Source organism: Palaemon carinicauda, chromosome 9 (genome assembly GCF_036898095.1).
Source record: "Palaemon carinicauda isolate YSFRI2023 chromosome 9, ASM3689809v2, whole genome shotgun sequence".
Lineage (NCBI taxonomy): Eukaryota > Metazoa > Arthropoda > Malacostraca > Decapoda > Palaemonidae > Palaemon > Palaemon carinicauda.
Genome location: NC_090733.1, coordinates 85,489,853 through 85,506,724, shown reverse-complemented (window position 1 = coordinate 85,506,724; position 16,872 = coordinate 85,489,853). Strand labels below are relative to the sequence as shown.

The 16,872-nt window shown below is 39.0% G+C and overlaps 1 protein-coding gene across 1 annotated transcript; it reads left to right on the top strand.

Moving 5' to 3' along the window:
• Nucleotides 1-8,168: 8,168 nt before the first annotated feature.
• Nucleotides 8,169-9,146, top strand: LOC137646529 (uncharacterized). The gene has a single exon (XM_068379636.1). The coding sequence runs from the start codon at nucleotides 8,169-8,171 to the stop codon at nucleotides 9,144-9,146; it is 978 nt and encodes a 325-aa protein (XP_068235737.1).
• The last annotated feature ends 7,726 nt before the right edge of the window (nucleotides 9,147-16,872 follow it).

Below are 16,872 nucleotides of genomic sequence, written 5' to 3'. Positions count from 1 at the left end.
GGGGCCACGAGCCCAGAAGACACACCCTAGATCGACATAACCACCCATTCAGTACATACACCTTAAATTACTCCTGTTTTAGACTTCGCAATGCTAGGGCCACTTTTCAGCTTCTCATGGACGCATCTTAAGGGACCTCCACTTCTGTGTATGTCATGTTTACGACATACTTGTGTTCTCTTCCTCCAAAGAGGAACACCTCCGTCATCTATGCATCATGCTCGACCCCCTACAACAGAACAGTCTTGTAATCTGGTACGACAAGTGTACCTTCGGTGCCGACTAAGTATCGTTCTTATGGCACTGCATCACTCCTAAAGGAGACCACCCCCTCCCTGAGAAGGTAGCAGCCGCTCAGAACTTCCCCACACCTTCGACCGTCAAAGCGCTGCAATAATAATAGGGTAAGATCTACTATTATCACCGTTTCTTGCAAGCCATTGCTGCCACTCTTGTTCCCAAATACGACTTGTTTAAGGGCAAAATCAAAGGACCTAAAGTGGGGTCCCCTTCAGGAAGCGGCCTTCTGCAAAGCAAAGAATGTTCTATCAACCACTGCTGCTCTTACTTTTCCCCGTGCAATATGCACCTCTCCAACAATGCCAGCAACTTGTCTTCAGGCAGGTGGTCAATGGCATGCCCCGACAATTGGCCTTCTTCAGTAGGAAACTTTCCAGTTCAGAATCTGGCTACTCTATCTTTGACTGCGAATTGCTGGTGGTGCATTTGGATGTCCGCCACTTTCACCACTTCTTGGAAGGTACGCATTCATTATTCATACGGACTACATGCGCCTGTTTCATGCCTTCACTTGACAGTCCAACGCCTCATCCAATTGTCAATGCCAATATATTTCAACCGTGGCCGAGTACAATTGTACCGCATGTCCCTGGGCAAAAGAATCCCATTGCAGAAGCCCTGTCAAGAAATACATTGTCCGCAATTTACCTAGTATTGGATTACAATGCCTTGGTAGAAGCTGCGCTTAATTTTAATTTACAAACACCGGGAATTAAATAAGGATAATTAAAATGTAAAAAAAAATTAAGTAATTAAGTATTTGCTAAATATCCTAATTCATCCAGGTGCTGAAGCGGCAGCTAATACACAAAGTTGACCATCGTGAAGCAAGGGGGAAACGCAGTAATTCAGCTTCTTCCAAATATCTTAAATATAACCAAATGCCTAATTACATACTACACAACTATCTTATAAATACATTCAAATCCAATTATTATGTGAAGCACGTATAACACTTGGCAGGTTGCATACCTTGGAAAACTTAAGTAAATAAATATATACCCATAGTCCAAACTGGAGTCCACGTAGTACAATTTATGATAACCCTGAAAAGGGTACGAACTCGTTACAAAATTGAAAGGTATGAAAAAAAAATTAATAAAGAAAGTAAGCGATGATAATTGGATGTCAATTTTATATGGGATGGCATTATCCCTCTGAATGATTTCGGATTGACATAAAAAAAACTCCCCTAAGTTTTACAGACCCACCGATATCATCCTGGGATGAAGGCGAAGTACGTGTAGAGATGGACTGCGATGAAAGCAAGCTTCTTCCTGGTTAGGGTTAAACCGAGTTTACATGGCTATAGTACTCTTCGTCACTTCAAAGGACATGTAGAAAGTGTTCTTGTCACGTTAAATGGGTAGCGGTACCATGTGTATTCTTATATCAAGAACAGGAGCTCGAGTTACGAGACCCTTAGCGATGGAATGCTCCTTCGTAACTGACTTAAGTTTCCGTCAACCTCAGGAAGAAAGCAAAGCATTAGTGTCTGGTTAGCTTAAAACCACAAAACGGCCGCCGGAAGGCAGTGAGCTATTAACAACCAAGGGGGTAGTTGAATACTTGAAACTAAGCTAACTGTCTTCCAGTGACCATGCTACTTAAAACAAAATATAATATAATATAAAACAAAATACAAATTACATATGGAATTTCAGTACACTGTAGGGTAACGAATCCAAAAAGATTTTTTGGATTTTACCAAATAGATTATTTACACTACATAAAAATTTAAATTTATCAGTTTATAAATTCAACATCTCAGATGTTTTTCTCCGGCTTTTCACAGCAGCCTTTCTTTTAGGACTCTCAGAAGCTGGTGATAATTTGTCAATGTTGTGCAAATCGTTTGACTTTAAGTCCACATCATCGTTGAAGGAAAGATACAGTATTAGATTATTAACATGGAGTTTACAAACTTGTCTGGTACGGCCTTTGAAAACTATTGCATGTGTAGTTTCCCCAATATCATTTGTAAAAATTTTCTTTATTCGACCTAGAGGATAGTTGTTAATCTTCGTATTATCTTCCTTAATCAAAACAGTATCACCTGCTTTTAGAGGATGATGAGTCACAGGGCGATATCTACCCTTTCTATCAACCGCCTGGCTTAGAAGGGTCTGCATAAACTCATGATGGTAAATATCTAAAAGTTTACTCTTAATCCTAGACAACTGTTCAAATTTATTAGTAGTTCCACAAGGAACAAATTCTTCATCCTCGGGTAAAGGTGATAAATCTGAAATGACATTGAGGGAGGAAAGCTCATACCCTCTTATTAACATTTCGGGTGTTATTGGTTCAGGCAGGTCTTCCGCTGCACTATCCCTAGGAGCCTCTTTAAAAAATATTGGCCGTTTGTTTACCAAGTGGACAACTTGACATATAGTAAACTCAAAATCAAAGAAAGAAAGAATATTGTTCTTGATGGACCCATATAGAAGCCTCTTTGTTAACTTAACACAAACCTCGACCATGGAGCCTAACTAACTACACCCTTTAAAATGCTGTTGAAAAGTCAAAGGTTTAACACTTCGCTCCTCAAAATACAATTGAGTTTGGGATCATTCAAAAATGAAGTTATAACATTAGGTCCTGCAACTATTTGTGACCCTAGGTCACTAATACATAACTGTGGAATGCCAGATTTGAAGCAAAGAATAGAAAATGCCCTAAGAAAATCAGGCACACTAAGTGTTCTAAAAATTTTCAAATTAACTGCACGAGACCAAGTGCAAGTAAAACATAATAGCCATACCTTAACATTTTCTTTCTCCAGTTTAACTGTCAAAGGACCTATATAATCAACGACAATATTGCCAAAAGGTACAGCTCCTGGGTCTTCCCAGAATTCCCTGTAAGAGTTTCGATTTAAATTGAAAGGTCGTTCATTAAATCTTTTGCAGTGAACACATTGCCTCAGAATCTTTTTTTACCAATGAAAAATTTCTAGGAATAAAATAGTGTCTTCTGTGTTCAGCAAGAACAGCATAGCACCCAGAATGAGATAATTTATGATGAATATCAAGTAAAATTAACTTAGTTAAAGGGCTGTCTCTAGACAATAGAATAGGAATTTTTTTCTCATTCTTAAATTTGCTCTTCACTCTCAAAATGCCATTGTTATCAACAAACACATTCAAATGAGAAACTATACCTGGCATATCCTTTACTACAGAAAAACCTTTAGAAAAAATGTTCTAAAACATCAGCAAAGTGATTTTGTTGATCATTCAAAATCAAATGGACAAGAGCTAAAGAGAAAAAAATCTTTTCTTGTACCTTAACTTGCCTTCTCACTTTAGCTTTCCATTTGTATATGCATATTATGTAAACAGACACGAATCGCGTCCTCTATTTCCATTATGAAACTAGTCAATTATAAAATTTGGTGTTGTATAGTTGCCAAACTAGGTACTGGACGAATTCTTTAACAAGCGAAAATCTGGGTAAAGAATCGTTGTTTTACACTTGATCTTGAGGCCTGGAGCAGGGCGGTTATCTTTTCGAGATAGCCATTAATAATTTAGAATAAGACTGCGCCCTCCAACTAGATACCTTGGAGTAAGTACCGTATTGATTGATCAATTCCATTTTTAATTTACTGGTCAATTCAAATTCAAATTTGTTATTTCTGTTTTGATTGTTTTTGTTGTAATATACTTATTATTGGATTTTGTAAGTCGTAATATAAGTGTAATTTAATCTTAATTTAGGTCTGTTGATAGTTTCTCTGTAAAAGTAAGATAAAAATGTTATTGTAATTATTTCATTTACAGAATGAAATGTCTGTAACGACTTTAACGTCGTGACGTTACATGCCTCGTTCGTATGGTTGGTTGAGATGTCAATGGTCTTATTCTGATTAGGCAGGTGCAAGCCCCTGCAGTTGCTCTACATTTCATTTCCAAGTTCTCTGTGAAATCGAGGAAACTTTAAAGAAAGTTCGCTCCAATTTGTGCCTTGTGGTATGTAAATTTACCTCAAGGTCAACTTGTTCATAAATTACTTAATTGTCAGCAACAGCAAACAAAAGTGTCAACGAGTTTCGTTCGCAAAAGCTGAATGTTTGAATGCCTAAGTAGTTGGTTCCATCAATGACTTGTCATCTAAAAAAGTGGCTATTATCAGTTATCGACCCAAAGTTGGTGTTTTGAAGTAATACTTCTTGTGTTCCATTTCTCATAATTGGGTCGCTGAATTCCTCGCTTGGAGTGTTGTACTGCTGTTTACTGTTCAATCTCGTAAATATGCCTTCTAGGAAAGTGAAATCTTTGACTCAGAAGAAATTTGACATTGCCTTTGAGACCTGGACTATTGAAAGTTTGGACGCCGAGACCATCTTAGCAGATGCAGAGAACACCACTGTTGATGATACAAGGTTATCATTGAACTCTCTTCGTGAATAATATATTGATTTGAAAAGAGTCTCCGCAGGCAATCTGACTTGTGACAAAGCTTTGAAAACATTGCGCGATGCGGGTGTTACCTTCCACAAGCTGTGGACACAGATAAATGAACGAATGGAAAAGCTATCGGTAAAAGAGGACATGCCTAAGCATGCTAATGAGGTCAGCAAATCTAATTCGTCATTCGTCCAATTGAAAAAACTTTCTTATCTGACGTGGGATGGTGAAGTTCGATCGTATAAAAGATTCAAGAAAAATTTCGAGCTATTAGTTCAGAGCCAAATGTCTGGGGAGATGTTGTTTTTAAGACTGAGAGAAGCATTGTGAGAAAACTCGAGAGAAGGCCTCATTTTTCAGTCGAAATCGAGCATGGATGAAGCATGGACAGCATTAGATTGTATTTACGGAAGGGGAAACATCATCCGTGATGCAGTCCTCAAGGACGTCCATGACATTAGGCCTGTCAGAAGCGAGTCTGAGGCAGAAGGTCTTCGTCGATTGGTAACGGAACTTACTGTCGCTAAAGATGACCTGAGATAGGTATACCGAATGTCTGTATTAGGTGAGTCGGCATTTTTCATTGTAAGGGAAAGCATTCCAGTAGAACTGCGCAGGAGAATCGACAGCTTCGATCTACTCTTAGGAATGGCCGACACGGCCTGCCTCAATCGAAAAAACAGCTAAATTTCGAGCAGAAGCTCTTTCTAGTTACATTTTCAGAGAAAAGCCGACAATGGTTGTTAAGAATTATCAGGTTAGCAGTAAGGACAGCAACATTGGTAACAGCGGTTCAAAAAGTGTCAAGCATGGCAAGAATGGAACGCCCAAAAAGGGTAACGGTTGGAAGGAATCAAAAACCAGGAAGCCAAAAAATTCCTCATCTTCCGCTCAATCGTGTATTTTTCATTCTATGGCTGATCACCAAATGTCTGAATGCAGAGTGTTCCTAGGTCTTTCGTCCATAAAAAAAAAGAAACCTTGAAGGAACATAACCGGTGTGAAAATTGCTTTTGTTTTCACCCCTCAAATCAGTGCAGAAATAAGCACGTTTGTCAGTAGGTTAATTGCAATATGCCAGACAATCACCATACTCTATTGCATGCTGCTTGCCTAGCTGCGTCAAGCATGGTTTATGGTCCTGTGTATTGCGAGAAACTCCGTCATCATCTAGGCCAGAACATAATGAGACCTAGTCATACAGCCTTCATGAAAAGGAGAGACAATCTTTTCAAGGATTCAGTTCTTTATGATTTGGGAGCCACAATCTCACAAATTCTTAACTCGGTGGCAAGGGGAGCTTATATCAAACCAGTATCCAGAATCAAGAACTTGATGATGAGGACTGCTGGGGAGAGCCAGCCACAAGATTGGGGACCGGCTGATCTGTACAGCATCCCACTCTACGATGCATAAGGGAACTTCGTGACTGCAGTTGAATGCATTGGTGTCGATTACATCGGTGAACTTGATGGAGGCAGTTATCATGCAGCTGCTGACATGTTCAAAGAGGATGTCGATCCATCAGAACTTTTAAAGCCTGTTCACAGTGACATCGAGTTGCTCATCGGAGACAATCATGCTAGCATATTTCCGCGAATGGTGAAGACAAGAGAAAACCTGGTTTTAGCTGAGACTAACTTCGGGTTCATTCTACATGGTTCTCACGAGACATTTTTTGCCGCCAATTCTCATGAACCAAGTGTGATGCTGTTGGAGCTCCTCAACAGAAAGATTTATGCTGTTCTTCTGCAGTCAACGTCATCAGTTGCAGTAAGTTATGCTGAACGGCTGAAAGGGGAAGTTTCCACAGATAAAGCGCGGAGCAATGGCTCCATGCAGCAGGTTGCAAAAAATGGCGGACAGTCGGTTCTTTCAATAAAAACCAGTGCTGACACTGTGTTTGCTCGTATGTGTGAAGTAGAGGATGGTCCGGTTTGTCATTGGTGCGACGCGGTCGGCATAAACTCAGAAGAGAAGCGAAGAGTACAGACGTACAAGAGTTTTCTCACCTACGACCCTGAACAGAAGATATTCATTTGCAGGTTACCATGGAAGGAGAGCTTCCGTACCTTGTCGGACAATCGACATATTGCCCTCAAATGCCTAAATTCGTTAACACGTACCATATCCAGAAACGAAGCTTTAAAGAACTGGTATGTAGACGAATTTGAAAAGTTGATCGACGACGGCTATATGACAGAGGTTACAGCTGAGGAGAATGCGCAGTGGAAATCTAACGGTGGCAAAGTCTACTACATCTATCATTTCGCACACTTTAATGAGCATAGTTCCTCAACCCCACTCAGAATCATATTTGATGCAAGCGTTCCATTTAAAGGCAAGGCTATCAACTCCTTGTGGGAACCACCACCAAATTTGATTCCACCAATTCCAACCCTGCTGTTAAGGTTCCAGGAAAGAAAAATACCAGTTGCAATGGACATGAGTAAAGCATACTTCACTGTTCTCCTTGAGACAGAAGAATCTCATCTGCATCGCCTTTTGTGGAATCAACTGGACAAGGAAAAAGAAGTCAAGACGCTGTGATTAGTACGAAACTAATGGGGAACTACTCCGGCAGGTGGTATATGCAGTATAGCAATGCTCATCATAGCTGAGAAATTCAAGGACAAGTACCCACAAGTATATGAATTCATAAAATCAAACATATATGTTGATGATGGTACTACAACTGTTGATGATGTTTCCAGGGCATTACAACTTGCTAAGGAACTCAACATTGTCCTCAGTGGGACATCCTTCATCACAAAGAATTTCATGATCGGTGGAAGTAAAAGTGATATTGATCCCCACATAAAGAAGTGCCCGGATATACCTGACAATGTGCGACGGACACCAGAGCAGGAAAGAATCCTGGGTATAGTATATCATTCTGCCAACAATGAAATTTCCATTTCAGGTAGAATTAACTTCTCAAAGAAAGGGAGAGGCATTAGATCAGAGGAAGATATCAGTTTAGAAAACTTTGATGATGCCTTCCCTGACACTTTCAGTCAAAGAAATTATCTACAGATCATAGCAACCATCTATGATCCGACGGGACTTGCAACTCCGCTTACCATCTGCCTGAAGCATGAACTGGGTCAAATATTCAGCCTCAAACAAGAATGGGACAATCCGATCCTAGATGGTAATGATGACCTACCTACAACCCGCAGTCGGTGAAAAGAAGTGATTCGTTCGATCTACGGTCTAAAAGAAGTCAGGTTTGTTCACTGTCTTACACCGGAAACTGCAGTTGACAAACCCACTCTAGTAATTTTTTGTGATAGTTCTCAGACTGCCTATGGATGTGTCGCGTACTACAACTGGAAGTTGGAAAATGTCGAGCGAGCATCTGTTCTTGCCATGTCAAAGGCAAAACCTTGGCCACAAATTCCAACGTTAACTATCCCCTGTGGTGAGTTACTTGGATGTCTGCTGGGTGCCAGAATGCAGCAGACTATCGTCAAAAAATCAAGCTTCATTTTTGAAAGGGTAATGCTGCTATCTGACAGCACCATAGTTCTGGGACAACTGCGTCATGAGCCCTACAAGTACAGCATGTGGAAAGCCAGCCATATCAGTGAAATACAATCTCTGACTGATATTAGCAATTTGTACCATGTGGACTCTGGAAACAACGTTGCCGATGATGCGTCAAGCGGTCTTAACCCAACTGAAATGGGAAAGGGTTCCAGATGGCAAAAAGGTCCAGACTTCATGAAGAAGGACATCAACGAATGGCCAATCAAATATGCAAATGAAGTTCATGCGAAGAAAGAAGATCTGGACATGAGAATAAAAGATCGACGGATGACCATTGGAAGATGCAAGTCACTATGTGTCCAGATTGACGGTGGAACAAATGAAGATTATTCAGTTATTCTTGATATCCTCAAAACATTTACCATAACGGTTGAAAAAAATGACAGCCCGATGAAGATTAAATGTCGTATCTCTAGAATCATAAGATTTATGAAAAATGCTTCACAATTTTTCGGAGATCAACTGAAGAGAACAGTGAAGACTACTCCAGTTGCCATCAGTAGTATGACGAAAGCAGAACGTTCGACATGGTTTGCTGAAAATTTTACATTTGTGACTACCAAGCGTGAATTAGTAATATCAAACTTGTTTCTTATTCAACAGGCTCAGCAGTTGCTATCGTCAGATGTGGAGCATAAGCTAAAGTCACTAAACCCAATACTGGCCGCCGACGGTGTGTGGAGAGCACTAGGTCGTACTGGTGCTGCTCTATCAAACCCGCCTGCGATTATGCCATGCTCTGAACCCTTTGCAGATATCTTGCTGCGTAAATGTCACCAACCGCAGCACTCTGGTGCGGATACTACTCTTGCCCTTGTACGTGAGCAGTTCTGGATACTCAACAGTAAACGGTTCGTCAGTACCCATGTTGTCGCTTACTAAGGAAAAAGATCTCCCAAGTAGAGATCTCTCCTCGTAAGGTGGAACAGCTCGTGCAATCGCCAGTATTCGAACATGTGGTCATTGACATAGCTGGTCCGTTCAATACCATCGCAGATCGCCGCGAGACGAGAAATTACCGGGTATATTCTGGTGAAGCCTGGATTCTGATTATCGTGTGTCGTGCATCTGGTGCGGCCCACAAAGAGGTCCTTGAAGGTTATGATACCAACTGCTTCCTTGCTGGTTTCGATGCTTTCACTAGAATCCGCAGAAAACCCACGTCTGTGACTGCAGATCTTGGTTCGCAAATCTGTAGTGCTGCAAACGTTATGGAGAGCCTTTGGAACCATACCGAGATGGCAAAGATTCAGACAAACCCCGAAACAACAACCTGGCACTTCGTACCATCTGGAGCTCATTCATCAGTCGGACAAGCTGAGAGGATGATCCAAACTGTGAAGAACACTTTAGAAGCTGTCACTGCTTCGAGAAAACCTGAGTTTACTAAGTTGCGTTTGCAGAGATTAATGTACCGTGTTGCTGATATGATAAATGATAGGCCTTTGGGTGTTCATTGAAATAATGTTGCCAAATTAGATGCTGTGAGATTACTACGTCCAAATGACCTTATTTTGGGTAGATCAAACGGTGATATCAGTGAACTTTTAGATATCGAGTTGGCTAAAACACCTGAGCAAATAGAGTACACAAAAATACTCGCACTGAATGAACTCTTTTTAAATCATTGGTGGAAAATATGGTATGATCAAATTTTTCCAGCTCTTCTTCCCAGAGAAAAGTGGTCAGATTCCATTCGGGTGTAAAGATAAATGATATCGTAATAATCAAAGATACTAATCATGTGCGTAACCAGTGGCATTGGGGCGAGGTTGTTTCTGAAAACAAGTCGTCTGAGAATATAATACGTTCTGTATCGGTGCGGTATAAGTCTGATGAAAAATATAAGTTTGCCACTAAGTCGGTCAGAGATTTGGTTGTCATTCTGAGGAACAATGAACGTACTGATTTGTAGACATTTACAGTAACATACGTGTGATTTTAAGTTGCATATAACTTAAAATTTTGTCGTAATATAAGTGTAATTTAATTTCAATTTAGGTCTGTTGACATTTTCTCTGTAAAAGTAGGATAAAAATGTTATTGTAATTATTTCATTTGCAGAATGAAATGTCTGTAACGACTTCAATGTCATGACGTTACATGCCTCGTTCGTATGGTTGGTTAAGGTGTCAATGGTCTTATTCTGACTGGGCAGGTGCAAGCCCCTGCAATTGCGCTACATATTATACAATGACGGTACAGCAAAACCAGTCTTCGGAAGTCTGAAAAATCAGAAGTATTAACCAAGCATTCTCTCTTAACTAAAGGAACATTAGAAATATTCATGTAATTTCCTGAAAGATAACCCTCTTTAGGAATAGTGAACTACATGTCAGGTGTCCGAATATTAGTCAGGTCCGGGCCTGAAAGAAAACAAGATTTCATCAACAATTTATATGACGTGCACCTGGTTACCATATCTGCAGGATTTGCCTTGCCATTAATAAACCCAAATAGAACAGGATATGTTTCACAAAGTTTTTGTATGCTGTAAATTCTGTTCATTACAAAAGTAGAACATTGGTTCATTTTCTTAAGTTGAAGAGAAGAACTTATTAACCATTACAGGGCACAAGAAGAATCTGAAAATAGACAAATCTTTGTGTCCTTTATAGGTTTTATGCAACTTGGACCAGCAAGATCCAAATAAAGATCAATAGATTGTTCAACTCCTAAATTAATGGCGTGGATCTCTAAAGATGGTATAGATTTACCTTTCAATTGGGTATTAACCAACCGATTTTTAGCATTAACAAAGGTAAGTTTGCCAGACTCAACATTCAGTAGATAAATGACACACCCATATATGTCACAACTGGCATCAGTAAAAACAATTATATTATACTCACCATCCCTTCGACCCACAAACCGAGTTACTTGGAGAGGGGGCGATGAATTACATTGCCTACAGATATTCCTCTAGTCTTTGAGCTGCTGACTGTTAAGAGTCTGATCCCAATTCAAACCATTTTGACACTACAAATTATGCATATAAAGCCTACATCAGTTAAATAAAGGCAAGTTGAAACCAAATATATCAAACTGGGATGCAATGGACCTAAGAATTAATCTTTTAGTGTTGGCTCCTGGGTCAAGGTTGATTGGCCTAGTGAAAATATCATCTGAAAGTCCATTCCATTCAAGCCCAAACAATTTATTGACTTCAGGCGTAAGAACTGACTGATTTATGTTAGACTGCAGATCAATATCATTGCTTATCAGCTGCTGAGTTTCAAATTTAAAGGGTCTGAATATGTCATCTAACTGTTTGTAGGCCCACCTCAGGTCATCAGAGCTGCTCATGGTAATAGCACCATTATCCATATATATTAAGGCATAAATAAGTTTCTTCAATTATTGAATCATTACTGGAAGTTAAAATTAACATATAATACAATGAAGCCATCAAAAGAAAAGGGCTACACCGAAGTCCAAATGAAAGCCTGACATATTTATAAGCAACGGGGATGTAATCACCTGCACTGACATTCCGAAAACAAAAAAACAATTGTCTAGACTGATCAATATCACTTAAAGCCAACATACTGAAAGATTTTTTCAAATAAAAGATAATTTTTTTTTTCATAAACCCTAATATTAAGAAATGCAGATGAAAGCTTTTGATTTAGGTTAGGCTCAGCATACATACATTGATTATGCGACATTGACAGTTTCTTAAAGGATTCCTGCAAATTAGAAAGAAACACTATGCGACACTTCGTAGTTTCCCTCTCTGGCTTAAAAACTGGCATATGAGGTAAGAATGAGTAGTTAGGGTATTCAGCCTTAAATACTTCCAAGTCAAACATTGGTTCAATAATCCCCGTATTTAATTGCTCCTTTATGCAGTTATCCACCAACTGCAAGGAACCTTTCTTACGAAGTAATTTTTTCAAATTTGATTGGATAATAGCCTTGGAAAAAAGACTCATTTCTCGAAAGAAGGTGTGATACCTACCCATTCCATAACAAGGGAACAACTATACATCCATCAGTTCTCGTGTGCAAATTTCTCAAAGTGTAGTCCACGAGAGAATTATTGAGCTGATTAGATTCATCACTGTAAACTTTCTGATCATATTTCAAATAAAATTGGCTCTCCATATTCAGGATTTGATCAGTTGCTTCTTGCAGTTTCCTATCAATAATAGTTCCTTTATCTGAAAGTACAGTGAAAGAACAATTTGTCGTCATGTCATTGAGCTCGTTAAATTCATCATTAATAGATACACTTGTAGCTAGAAAATAAGAATGGCAAAGGATGTTAAAATATATACCTTTTTCAGCATTAGAATTTTCGCCCCTTAGTGGTTTCGAGGCTAAACTATCTTTACCAGTAAGTGAAGTAAGATTAATTAGGAACCTATCCACATTCCCTATCAGCATTATTCCTGAAGTAGTCTCAAAATACACAGACGAATTAGGACTCCCTATCACGACATCTCTTCCCAAAAGACCATGTGAGAAATCTACTCCTAACAAAAACTGGACGTCATCGATGCCCTGAGAATTGGCTGATAAAAGCTTGTCAGCAAATACAAAATTTCTACTCTGCCTTATACCAACTACCTGACCAAGACAAGGTAAATTTAATTGCAGGATTATAGAGGGTACAACTAGAGCAGAAATAGCAAAGATTTCATTCCCTAGCTTTATAGGAAACTTCAACAAGACTAGTAGAATATTCCTTTTGACCATTAAACCCTTTCATAGTAAGTTTTACATTGGTAGTCAAAGACTTTAAATTATAAGAGGAAGCTAACTTGCTAGATATAAAAGTATTTTGTGATCCTGAATCCTTAAGACCCCTGTAAAGCCTAATTTGCCAATTTACACAAAATGTGAAAATTGGGAGAACTGAACCTATGGTAACATTTGGCAATACTGCTATCCCACTTCTTGCTTCCTTGGAAGACTCTTCTTTACTATTACACCTGTCAGGACTAAGTTTCCCACAAATATACTTCATGTGATACTGCGAACAATGTGAACAGGGTCTTCGAAAACTGAACTTGCATGCTTTAGTGAAATGATTAAAATGACCACATCTTACACAACCTTTACGCAAATTTAATAAATATATTTTATCAGAAGGGGTGGCATACTTAGTACGCTTGTAATTTAAATGATCATTGTCAGAAATACCGGCCTTAGAACAAAAATTACAAGCTTTGGCGGGAACATACTTAGTTTTAAGAGCCATGGTACTAGTCTTTTCCTTTAATGGCTTTGAGTGAGCTACGGCTTTATCCCTGACAGACAATTTACCTTTCGTCTGACCTTGTTCATACGTTTCACATGCTGTAAAGAAATTATCTACTATTTGCAGAAGTGATGGATGAGTCACATTAGTGATATGAATATTACCAAATGCCTAATTACATAATACACAACTATCGTATAAATACATTCAAATCCAATTATTACGTGAAGCATGTATAACACTTGGCATGTTGCATACCTTGGAAAACTTAAGTAAATAAATATATACCCATAGTCCAAACTGGAGTCCACGTAGTACAATTTATGATATCTCTGAAAAGGGTACAAACTCGTTACAAAATTGAAAGGTATGAAAAAAAAAAAACTTAATAAAGAAAGTAAGCGATGATAATTGGAAGTCAATTTTATATGGCATGGCATTATCCCTCAAAATGATTTCGGATTGACATAAAAAAAAAACCCTAAGTTTTACAGACCCACTGATATCATCCTGGGACGAAGGCGAAGTACGTGTAGAGATGGACTGCGATGAAAGCAAGCTTCTTCCTTGTAGGGGTTAAACCGAGTTTACATGGCGATAGTACTCTTTGTCACTTCAAAGGACATGTAGAAAGTGTTCTTGTCACGTTAACTGGGTAGCGGTACCATGTGTATTCTTATATCAGGAACAGGAGCTCGAGTTACGAGACCATTAGCGATGGAACACTCCTTCGTAACTGACTTAAGTTCCCATCAACCTCAGGAAGAAAGCAAAGCATTAGTGGCTGGTTAGGTTAAAACCACAAAACGGCAGCCGGAAAGCAGTGAGCTGTTAACAACCAAGGGCATAGTTAAATACTTGAAACTAAGATAACTGTCTTCCAGTGACCATGCTACTTAAAACAAAATATTATATAATGTAAAACAAAATACAAATTCCATTTGGAATTTCGGAACAGAAGCTAAATGAAAAGATCCAAAGTACCAAGTATGTAGGACATCTTGCACATTCCTCTGTAGGGAGGCCGTTCCTCTCGACAACTCAGACGTCACCCTCCTCTGTGACGTTAGTACTGGTACACCTAGACCGTGAATACCTTCTCCCAAGTGCCGACAGTTGTTTGATTTCATTCTTTGCTTTTCCCATCCCTTGTGTCATTCTACTGCAGAGCAGCTGAAGACATTACTAAGGATGCTGGGGATTTGTTCTAAGCCTGTACTTCATGCCAAACCTCTAAAGTACATCGGCAAACAGATTAAAAAGTGGGCACCTTTCTTCAACCTCACCTCTTTCACGCTGATGTTGTAGCTCCCCTACCCACATCACCTGGTCAGTTCGTTGGCGTAAAGCCATTCCTATGGAAATTGCAATGTCTACCTCGTGTACATCTCCCTTAGTCTCAGGATGGATAGCAAGATTTTGTTTCCCTAAGCATATTACTTTCGACAGGGATACCACTTTCACCTCTCAATTGTGGATATCATTAGTGAAAATCTTAGTTATCACAATTCATCAAACAACTACATACAATCCTGCAGCCAACCGTATGGTTGAACGTTTTCACCATACCCTCAAATCAACTTTGATGTCCCACTGCAAGGACTCCAATTGGTTACCCAGCTTCCTTGTGTCCTCCTGGAACTAATGACTACTCTTAGAGTTGCCCTGTATGTTTGGGCAGCTGAAATTTTGTATGGTAACCCGTTAGTTGTCCCTGCGAAATATTTTCTGTCTTCAACCTTTTTCGACAATCTCTAGCGGCTAGGTCACATTATGGGAATATTTACTCCATGCTGCCAGACTTAGAAGGCCCCATCTAAGCAACACATACTGGCAGATATGCACTCGGCAACGTACGTTTTCCTGCTCAACGACAATAGCAAGCCACCGTTAACGCCCCCCTTACATGACCACTTTCCTTGTGATCCGTCGTGCGCCGAAAGCATTTTACCCCAACAGGCCTGGCAAAGAAAACTGGGTCTCCATTGATCGGCTAAAACCTGCATATCTCCTACCAGATGACCTGCCTACAGTACATCCCACACGTGTATTACACGTTAGTTCACTGTAAGGATATTTCTTGCTTTTTGTATATTGTCGTTATCCCTCTCCCCTCGCAGTGATAGCTTGTTAATGCATGTATGTACTTGTATCAATCTGCTTGAATTTTTGTGATCTTCTTTTACGAAAACTGTTATAAAAGCTCACTGTTTGTGGAAATAAAATCAGTTACGTTAACTTCGCTTATCAGTTAATACCTAACTGGTCTCTCCCCACAAGTGAAATTACGAAAGATGCTAAAATATTTTGCAATTTGATCAGATTATTGAGCGTTCAGTAAAATTTCATCAATATTTTCCACTAGGTAACTCAAAATTTCTTAATCTAATGCATTTGTTTTTTACTTTATAAGATATAATGTTCTTTTTTTTATATATACTCCCTAAAATTGGGAGAAGTGCCTTGATAGATAGATGATAGTAATCCTATACATATATCATTACTCTTTTACCTTTACTAATTACAGATATTCTTATCGTTCAGCGTATAGGTTCGTCTAATAAGTACAATACTGTCTGTTATGCTTTACTACGTTATATCTACACATATAAATAAAGTATAAATTTACTCATTTCAGCATATTATCTGCTTGAACATGATATGGCGTAAAATAAAAAGTGTTTTACTTACAACTTTTCCTTGCAGATTTCCTGTATAATCATTAAAGGAATTTGATAAACTAAATCTTAGCAAAATATCCTAAAAAGGAATAATGATAAAAGAAATATAGAGTTACTGAAAGTAAAATGATAATGGAAATAAAGAGAGCAGCTATACTATACAGTAAAAACTAAGTAATAAAAGAAAGACCTTTTAAATTCTAAATATACTATCTAAAACAGGTCAACCACTAGAAATAATTCAGTTGAGATATTTTTGCTTTGAGATTATTACACTACAAGAAAGGGTTTTCTCGGGAAACGAACGAGATATTCAGCTTTATTGAAATATAATTTTTTTTCCTGCGGGAAAATCAAACTCTTGAAGGTTAAAAGGCCACTCACCAAAGCAGAGGCAAGGGACAGGGACAATACTCAAGCTAGCCTCACAATGCCCTAGACACTAACCTTTTATACTTATGATCAGCCCCTAAGCTAGGACCAGGGAAAGGCAATTGCTGCTGACGACTCAGCATGTAGACCTATAGACTCCCCTAATCCAATCACGTCCCCCACCCCAAAATCCTTAGCTCAAAAGGATGGTGAGGTTCCAGACAAACCAAGAAACAATTAAGCTTGAGCTGGACACGAACCCCAGTCCAGCGATCGCAAGGCAGGGACGCTTCCAATAAGTTACCAAAACTTTATTCTTTCTCCATCAATTGCTCAAGTTTAAAGAAGA